The sequence below is a fragment of the Abramis brama genome (genome assembly GCF_963993115.1).
Source record: "Abramis brama genome assembly, chromosome: 3".
NCBI lineage: Eukaryota > Metazoa > Chordata > Actinopteri > Cypriniformes > Leuciscidae > Abramis > Abramis brama.
The window spans coordinates 22,455,822-22,464,584 of record NC_139965.1 but is presented as its reverse complement, the minus strand read 5'-3'; the positions used below and the strand labels follow the sequence as shown (position 1 = coordinate 22,464,584).

The window sequence follows — 8,763 nt, the reverse complement described above, 5'->3', positions numbered from 1 at the left end:
TTACAGAGTTTGTTTGCCTTGTTTCACTCAGGCACAAATGACAAAAAGTGCTACAATATTGTTATACAATAATTTGACTAACTGATTTAACGTGCTGAACAAATACTTTGTTTAAACGAAGCTGACAACTCCATTATGGCCAATACAAAATCAGTCACCTTTTTTTCTTTATCTCAGGCAACTTTTTCTTTTCTTTATCCTCTTTAGATATCATTAGAACTCTCTTTCCAATAACAGCTGCTCCCAGAAATCCCGGAGCTGCTTCACTGTGTCATGGCCATCACAAAACTGCTTTAAATCGTCCCATAGAGTCTGATGCATATAAATATGAACCACAACTACTCCTTGAATCTCACTTATCACACTGTCCAGGTGAGCTATTAATGCCTTCTTTGCTAAAGAAGTGTCTGTCCCGTACAGGTCGATATTAAAACGTAGAGACCCTCCGTTAAATGGAATAGGATAGGGAGCTGTGTGGAGGCTCATGAACAGAGGTTTCCCACCAGAACCATCTACAAACCATGTCAAGTTTCGCCTTGCCAAGACGTGAAGGTTACTCTCCATGAGTTTCAAGGGCTGCCAGTCCTGGATGATAGCATTCCCTGGAAGCTGAAGTCTGGAAGACAGGTCTGAATACAAGAGAAGGGCCTTAAGAGCATCCAAGTCCTTTACTGGCACTAAAGGACGGATGCTGTTGGACCCATCTGACGCAAGCAGTTTTTCCTTCAGACCTGAGACAAAGCTATCAAAACCCTCAGAATTCCCCAACAGAGAGACAACAGCCTGGTTTAAAAGACAGAAAGAGAAAACAGTGAGAAATGTTGCTCTGGTAAGGATCAAAAGGTGGTGAGAGAGAGTCAAGAAGAAAGAAGACCTTTAGTGAAGTGCATAATTCATCTAAGAACAACAATAACAATATAAAAAAATATAAGAAATGCAGATTACTGACTATTTTGATTATCAAACAATGAAGTCTAAATTTACTTTTGCAACTGATTTAGAACATATTAAAAGGAAAGTATGATTGATAATGTTTGCTGCAACATGTTTTTCACTTACTGTATTTTGGGTAACACTTTGCAATAAGGTTCAATTAGATATCATGAACTAACAAAGTAAGCAAAAGAGTAGTGTTGTGTTCATTTATAAATATACCATTGTTCATCGTTAATTAATGTTTGTTCATAAAACACGCAATAAAGTTTACATAACTTGAATTCATTAATATATAAATATAGGTGACTTGACGTGAAATATTTTTATAAGTTCACTCATCAATTTAACTCACCCGTCTGGCCAGCAGTGTGAACTTGCTCAGTTTTTCGGGCCCTGGGTCATCTCCTCTGGTGAGGCGTTTGGTCTTCACATTGGGGTAGACCTTCTTAATGTAGCCATCAACAAATGTCTGGATCACTCCAGCCAGACCACAGCCCCTTTCATTCGGACACACTCTTAATCCCTCAACTATCACAGTTTCACCTCCATCAACCACCAGGCCTGACTCCAGTGCCACCTAAAAGCACATAGTAATAATTATTTTAGGCTAAAAAATGTAAATACCTGTGTCTATAGCTGAATATTTTATAAAATCAATAGAGAACACAGTTTTGATCATTTACCAGATAAAAATGTAGCACTTCACTATGTAGTAAAGTTGAACTGTTTGGCTAAGTTAAGAGTGTGTTTAGTTGGCTGTTAATTGTTTTGAGAGCAGTGACCTGAGTTTGGAGAAATGTGTCAAATCGATTGAGAAAAACTGTACAAAAGCCGACCCGCAAAAGTGCTCCTCAAAATGCATGCCACCAGCAGAGGTTCACTGGTGTTGTGTAATAGCACAATATAATACTTTTGTAATGATAATATCAAACAATTAAAATTGTGTTGTTGGCCTTATTTTACTGCCCTAGACTATAGCATATGAAGAACGAAGCTGTCCTGTCCAGTGGTATAAAATGTCATATCCAGAGTACAAGTATATGGGTCATGAGTCAATCAATATGTGCACAGCAGAGAACACAGGCACTGATGTGGTTAATTTCAGCCACAAGTCAAAATGTTGTCTTTCTTGAGAACTGCAAGCATAATAAAACTTTAAATAAAACACAGATGTTAAATGTTAATATAACATGTCCCTCAGTAACATTCAGGTTTAGATAAATAAGCTTTAGTAACAGTTCATTTCTTTGATATCCTAGTTTTATAATATAATACATAATAAGCTTTGTATCCACTATAATACAGTGTGTAGGCTTCTATGAAATATAACCTACAATTTAACAACGGTAGGCTATTTAATATTTTCTCATGGTTTCTGGCTGAGGTTAATATCAGAAAACACATGAGGTCTGTCAAACCTTTTTACTCGTGTATCGCTTACCAGCTTCCTATCTCTCCGTGCTATAATAACCACTCTTCCTGGCTCAGTCATCCAGGAGTGATAGCGATGCGGAAGGTAGTCATTGCCACCATATATGTCTTGTGATATGGCCATCACGTCATCGTAATCTTCTGGTCTGGCCAGACAGAAGATCAGTCCATCACTTTCACCCACACAGTGTGAATTCATCTTTGCTTCTGCACAGGGATTAATCGTGGACTGTAAAACACAGTGCTTTTTGTGTGTCTAGTCTAGTCTCAGAAACAAATAAAAACAGATTAAAACAACAATAAAAGTCTAAAATATATAAAAAATTAAAATACCTTATTTTTATTGATTGTAAATATTGCAATCTAAAGTAGATGCAATTTACCAGAGCCTACGTAGCAGACAAAGTGTATTGAGCAACTTATGATTCAAACACCACCACTGCTAAGTGTGGATAACATTATAATTAAGCAAAAACCTAATATAATTCTGGATTACTGTCTACTAAGAAGAGAGTGGACTTGCTATGATCATGTGATCACTAACCACTTATTAGAGCACTGATAAAAATGCAACTACTACACCTACTTTCAAAAACATAGCCTAAGCAAAGCATTATGATCTAAGTTTACAAGTGATACACCAAAAACCGTGCAGAAGACTTCTTAAGTAATGTAGTGTTTGATGGGAAACGAGTCTCAGTCTGCAGAACTTACCGCGTGAAGTATCGACAGTCGTGTGATTTTGACGATGTGTTCCAGAAGACAATAAGGACGACAAGTTCCTCCCCGGACGAACATGGACTTTACTCTTGCAGGCTTGTTAAATTTTTGTTGCCGGTTTTACAGACAACACCTACAGTAGTTCCAGACTAAAATACACGTTTGAGCTGTTTAACTGAAAGCAACTTGCACTGACATATCTTAAAATATGTCAGTGCCATTGTTTTATCTCAAGATGCACCCCAGTAATTGTTAACGTAACTACGGTGCGTTTATAAAAGCTACTTGAATGACTAATTTAACCTAAGGCCTAATCCTGGCTTAATCTAAGAATTGTCTGTGAAACCAGACCTTTGTGTTTAAAATGTCCAACCTTTACACTCAGCCTGTAGGCCTACCTCTTTCTTTTGTTTTGTTGGCATCTTTAATCGTATGTCAATAATTATCCAGCATTCGATACAGTGGGCACAGAGATCTTATTTGAGACGTTTCGAGTAAAATAAAAAAGTAATTAAATAATAATTAGCCTCTTTATAATATACAACCTGAAGCCATTTCCTTTTCAAAAACAGTATCGCAGCCCCACCCAGTGGGTACAAAGCGACATTGCAGTTTTGTGGCCGCAATGAAGAGAAAGCATGTCTAAAAAAGAGTATATGCTCAGAGGATGTAATGCTATGGAAACTTACAACCACGGGCAGGAAGTATAAAAACAGTACAAAATCTAGATAACGGAAGTGCATAACATTTCATTGTCCTGTGTAATATATAGTCTATCATTTATCATAATAGTTAGACTTGCCATTTACAGAAAGAAAACAATAGATTTGTAGGGGGAGGGGAGATTCTTTATTTAACAAGTCATTTAAGGTATTTCAAAGTATTAAAAGGTATTAAATAGTAAAATGATCCTTTGATGTAAGTAAAATATAATTTTAGCATGACTTAATGAACAATAAGATACTTAGGCTAGGCATTATGAATGTTATATAGCCTATATATATGATACTTGGACTTAAGTTGCGAAAATGTCTGTTAGATTGTAACAGCAAAAGATTCATGAGATTATTCAGTGATAAAAACATGCATGTTTCTTAATCTGAAAACAAAATATTTATTCATTTAATATGTATGCAATACATTAGAATTAGCTTTATACTATTTTACTTTACACAAATATGATTAGGTTCCTCTGAATTGCTCTGGAAAGACTGGATATTATGAACTGCTGAAATAATCATTCAATTGTATCTGGCCTCAAGGGGCTGCCCTCTACATTTCTCTTTGGTAAGGGACTCTGGCCTAACAGGTGATAAACGTGTCCTTGATCAGTCATTGTACCTTGTGTCCATGCTTTGGGTTGGCCTTGGTAAGACTTCCACAGCCGGCCATAGAAAAGGTCTTTTTTGATCTTGGCATATAGTTTTGAGGGGTCAAAGCCATTTGGAGAACTTTGAGAAGTTGGTGCATCGTCTGATTCTTCTGCATGTGTCTAAAGTAAGAGATTTACATTTTAGGATGGTTTTATTATTGTTATTAGAATATGGTAAAACAATATGCACTGAAGAATAATCGATGTTGCCGCAAACAAAGGTCGTGAGAATTGGTCATGTAGAGCAGCACTCAAACTTTAACCGCAACCATGCACGTTCTTTAGAAAATAACAGGAAACTGATACCTTTAATGTACTGTAATCACTTACTAGTGCATTCGATGTTGAAAAAATGGCACAGTTAAATTCAGTACACTCCACTTTTTACACTTTTGCACTGCAAATTCCAGATAGCTCTGTGAGCATTTCAACTGTGACAGCTGTTGAAATGCTTTTTGTGAATAGTCACATTTAGCATTCTTAAGTCTTGAATGGTACTGAATGAGTCCCTTAATGTTTGCATGTTTAGAATTACTATTTAGAAGAATAGTTAATTATTAACCTCACGCATCTTCTTAACGACAGAAACTTTATCTCTAATTATTTATTCATTGTTTTCTTTATAGCTTTAAATTCTTACCTCAGATGGTGAGTCTGTCCGGTATGTTTGTATTTCAAAAGACTTCTTCCTGCAAGGTCAAATTTCCCATGAAATTACTCTCAGATTTTGTAAATGTTTTTTATTTTTACTTATTTTTTATATGCAGCTTTTTGCTATGTTTTGATCTTTAATGCATACATTTATAAATATTAGTCTTCATCGTTTTTGTGTAAACATCTGTAAGATGTGATCTCTATACCTTCTGCAGTTGTTATTTTTGCATAAGTAGAATAGGATGGTCAGGATAAAAAGGGAAAGAATCGTTCCAATGATAATTGCACCCAAACGTCCAAATAATCCCATCTTTGGTTTTTGCTCCATGTAAGTAAAATCTATGATGAAAATATCATAATAAAATTAAGAGTCTCAAATTCATGGCAGAGTATGTGTAGGACTAGATGTGCAAGCATTACCTTTTATCGTAGACGCGTTGATACCGACATCTTTCTTACTGATATCGGTACACTGCTCCAGTTTACCAGAAGGAAATGTTATGAACGCACAACAGATGTGCACACTCTCATTTGATGTTACTTTTATGATAAGGGATGATGATTGATGTGGAGATGTTTTTTTCTCTATCTTCACTTTAGTCTTATATTCACCATTTATGTAAGTTCCAAAATATGGATGATACGTGCCCAGTTTGGTGCGATTCGGGCCTCTTAGCATCTCCCAGTTGATTTGTGTCATATTTTCGTCCCCTGAGAGGACACAGGTAATGTTCTGACCATCTCCATCACGACTGTGACTGATGGAAACATCACTGTTTGATTTGCCTGTTAAAGAACACCAATGAAAAACATGCAGAGATTATAAAGATCACTGAGACAACCCTAAACATATTAAATAATAAATGCTTAGTAAAAAGGCTAAATGCTTACATTCAGTAGGTTTAATTCAGAAAAAATACTTTATTGTTGTTACTAAGCCTGTCACGATTATTAATTAATCGTATGATGAATCACAATTATTTTGAGATAACTGCAATAATTGTGCAGTTTAAATTTCAATAACATTTTGCCATCCAAATAAAGGAAATTTAAGCGCTTAAAGAAATGCCATCAAATATGGTAGAGAGAAGCTATTATAAAGTACATAGTCAAAGGTCTTCCTTCATATGAAATGAAGGCTTGCGTGTTTAATCAGACTGCATTACATTATATTATAAATAATTACATAAATACTTATATAGATATTATTAAATTTCACTACAAGTAAATCATATGGGCCTATATTATATTATTATTATTATTATGATTAAATCATATGGGCCTATATTATTATATTTTTATTATTATATACAAATCCAAGTAAAAACAAAACATTAGGCTTACACTAGTAACAAAACAATTAAATCTTTAATCATTATTAATTGTATCGTCAGCGCAAAATTTTTGATCGTGACAGATGTAGTTACTGAAAAAAAAAAATATATATATATATATGTATATATATATATATATATATATGTATATATATATATATATATATATATATGGATTATTTAGTAATCTTCCTATCCAGTAAATCTTTATTATTGTAAACTTATTTACTAATAAGAATAATGCATTGGCTTTTTCAAACATATGAAGCCACAATGGAGGTGTTTGTTTTATATTTAGTCTCAGAAGTGGTTTATATAGGCCTACCACAATATATATTCTGCCCTAAACAATGTTTTAGAGAGTAGAGAGACAAGTTTATGACGCATGTTGAAACCACAATACAAGCTGTGTTTAGAATTTTTTTTTTTAACTCGCTCTATTACATTTATTAATCTTTTATAATAATAATATTAAAAAAAGAATAAATGCAAATTTAAAATTAATATACAATTAAAATTTTAGAAATGAATTCTAAAAGTAAATCACAGAATGAAAATGAAATATGCTTCAAAGTGAAAGTGCTGTGAAGGTGTGTCAGCATTAGTGTGTTATCAATATCTGAAAATATTTTGATACATGATTAATTTACCATACAATCATATTTGACTTTAACTGGTCAAATGTAGAAATAAATTTGACATCCTCTGCTCAAACTAATAACACAGTATTCACTTACCTGATTCCAGGAAGGCAAGTATGAGAAGAGCACAAAGAAAGTTGCTGCTCATTGTTGTCACGCTAAACCAACACTGACTTTCTCTTCTGCCTGTTTCCTACTTAGTCTGATTTTTTTTTAGCGTGTTGTTATACTGATTTCACACTAGACCTCTATATCTTACCATCAACCATTTTGAAGCCATTCGCTTTGTTCTTTTTTTCTTTTTTCCTTCTCTTTTTTTTTCTTTTTTACTTTTATTGCCAACTCAGATCTTTGATGTCTTTAAGAAGGAAATGATGCTTAGTGAACGTGGGAGTTTCCACCAAGCATGTCTTTCTACCCAGAAACGGCACTCAAATGAAATTTTATGGAAACGTTTAAAAGTATAAGGCTAGTATTTGAAATGTAAAAATGAATATGCAAAAACTGTATGTAAAGTCATGCTCACCACATAAAAAAATGCACTAGAAAATGAAAAGAATAATAATAATAATAATCTAAAGGAAATGGAATAATTTAATGGAAACTGCAAGGGTTGGCCAAAATAATGGAAACAAATCAAGTAGCAACTGCTTCAACTTCCATTCTCAGGGCAGCTTTAATCCACATTGAAATAATGCCATATTAAACTGTACATGATATATTGCCCAGCCAGAAAGTGAAAGAATTTTACTAGAAGGTGACAGATGACCACACACACACGCACACACACAAATGTCAAGCTAGGGCTGTGCTGACATTCTAGAGCAGTGTTTGCCAACCAGTTTTTGTCTTATCTCTAAGACTGAAGAACTTATTACAACAACAAAAAAGACTCACTGATGTAAGGGATCATCTGTGTTTCATGTCTGATTCAGTTAGTTTCCATGGGTTTTCATAGAGTTTGATTATCAGCTGCACCTGTCGTTTGGTCTTGTATTTAAGTTTAAAGTTCTTTCAGTGCTTTGTCTGTTCTCACTGCCTAATACCCGGTTGTTCTGTTCCTGTTTTTTCCCCCTAAATGTGTTTTAAGTTTTTGTGAAATAAAATCATTAGATCCGTTTCCTCATAAATACCTGCAACCATGGCCGTGACAACTGAGTGCGTTCATTTCCTTTTAATAGTAGTTTGTTGTAACTAATTTAAAATATGTATTCAGTAATGCTAAAGCACTGTAAAATATTGTGTGTATCTGTTAAATATGACATCTTCCATTATTATTAATATTATTCAGATGAAGACTTGATTGCATTTTAGAAGCCACTTAAAAAGTCTTGCTTGCTCACTTATACGCATCTAACCCCCGGTTTTACAGACAAGGCTTAAGCCTAGTCCCAGACTAAAATACATGTTTGAGCAGTTTTAACTGAAAGCAACTTGCACTGATATATCTTAAAATATGTCAATGCTATTGTTTTGTCTCAAGATGCACACCAATGGGGTTTTAAGGCATGTTTAAAAAACGACTTTGTGTGTAATTGTGTCTAAATATGTCCTAATTTAACTAAGGCTAAGTTTATAAGACGTTTAGACCAAGCAAAATGCCCTGCAAGAAAAGCAGTTCTCTTAGCAGGTTCATTTTGTGAGTGTGTAGGTCACACTGCCCTCTTTCTATAAA

General features: G+C 34.3%; 1 protein-coding gene across 2 annotated transcripts; it reads right to left on the bottom strand.

Annotated features, from left to right (window-relative positions):
• Positions 1 to 202: 202 nt before the first annotated feature.
• nat16l (N-acetyltransferase 16, like) lies at positions 203 to 7,385 on the bottom strand. 2 transcript variants are annotated; one of them, XM_084109332.1, is made up of 8 exons: positions 7,185 to 7,385; positions 5,534 to 5,899; positions 5,320 to 5,452; positions 5,100 to 5,148; positions 4,429 to 4,579; positions 2,378 to 2,574; positions 1,289 to 1,513; positions 203 to 783 (listed from the first exon to the last, which is right to left on the bottom strand). In XM_084109332.1, exons 1-8 carry the CDS (start codon positions 7,234 to 7,236, stop codon positions 214 to 216), a joined length of 1,743 nt encoding a protein of 580 aa, XP_083965458.1. In that variant the 5' UTR covers positions 7,237 to 7,385; the 3' UTR covers positions 203 to 213. The 2 variants fall into 2 exon arrangements, with proteins under 2 accessions (XP_083965458.1, XP_083965459.1); XM_084109333.1 differs by lacking the exons at positions 4,429 to 4,579; positions 5,100 to 5,148; positions 5,320 to 5,452; positions 5,534 to 5,899; positions 7,185 to 7,385 and adding an exon at positions 3,082 to 3,457.
• Between the last annotated feature and the right edge of the window lie 1,378 nt (positions 7,386 to 8,763).

What these genes read in the sequence shown, in the direction of transcription:
- nat16l (XM_084109332.1), bottom strand. Translation starts at nt 7,236, where the DNA reads ATGAGCAGCAACTTTCTTTGTGCTCTTCTCATACTTGCCTTCCTGGAA. An exon ending in ACTTGCCTTCCTGGAATCAG is followed by an intron (nt 5,900 to 7,184) that starts GTAAGTGAATAC and finishes GTTCTTTAACAG; the next exon opens with GCAAATCAAACAGTGATGTT. An exon ending in AAAAATAACAACTGCAGAAG is followed by an intron (nt 5,149 to 5,319) that starts GTATAGAGATCA and finishes TTGACCTTGCAG; the next exon opens with GAAGAAGTCTTTTGAAATAC.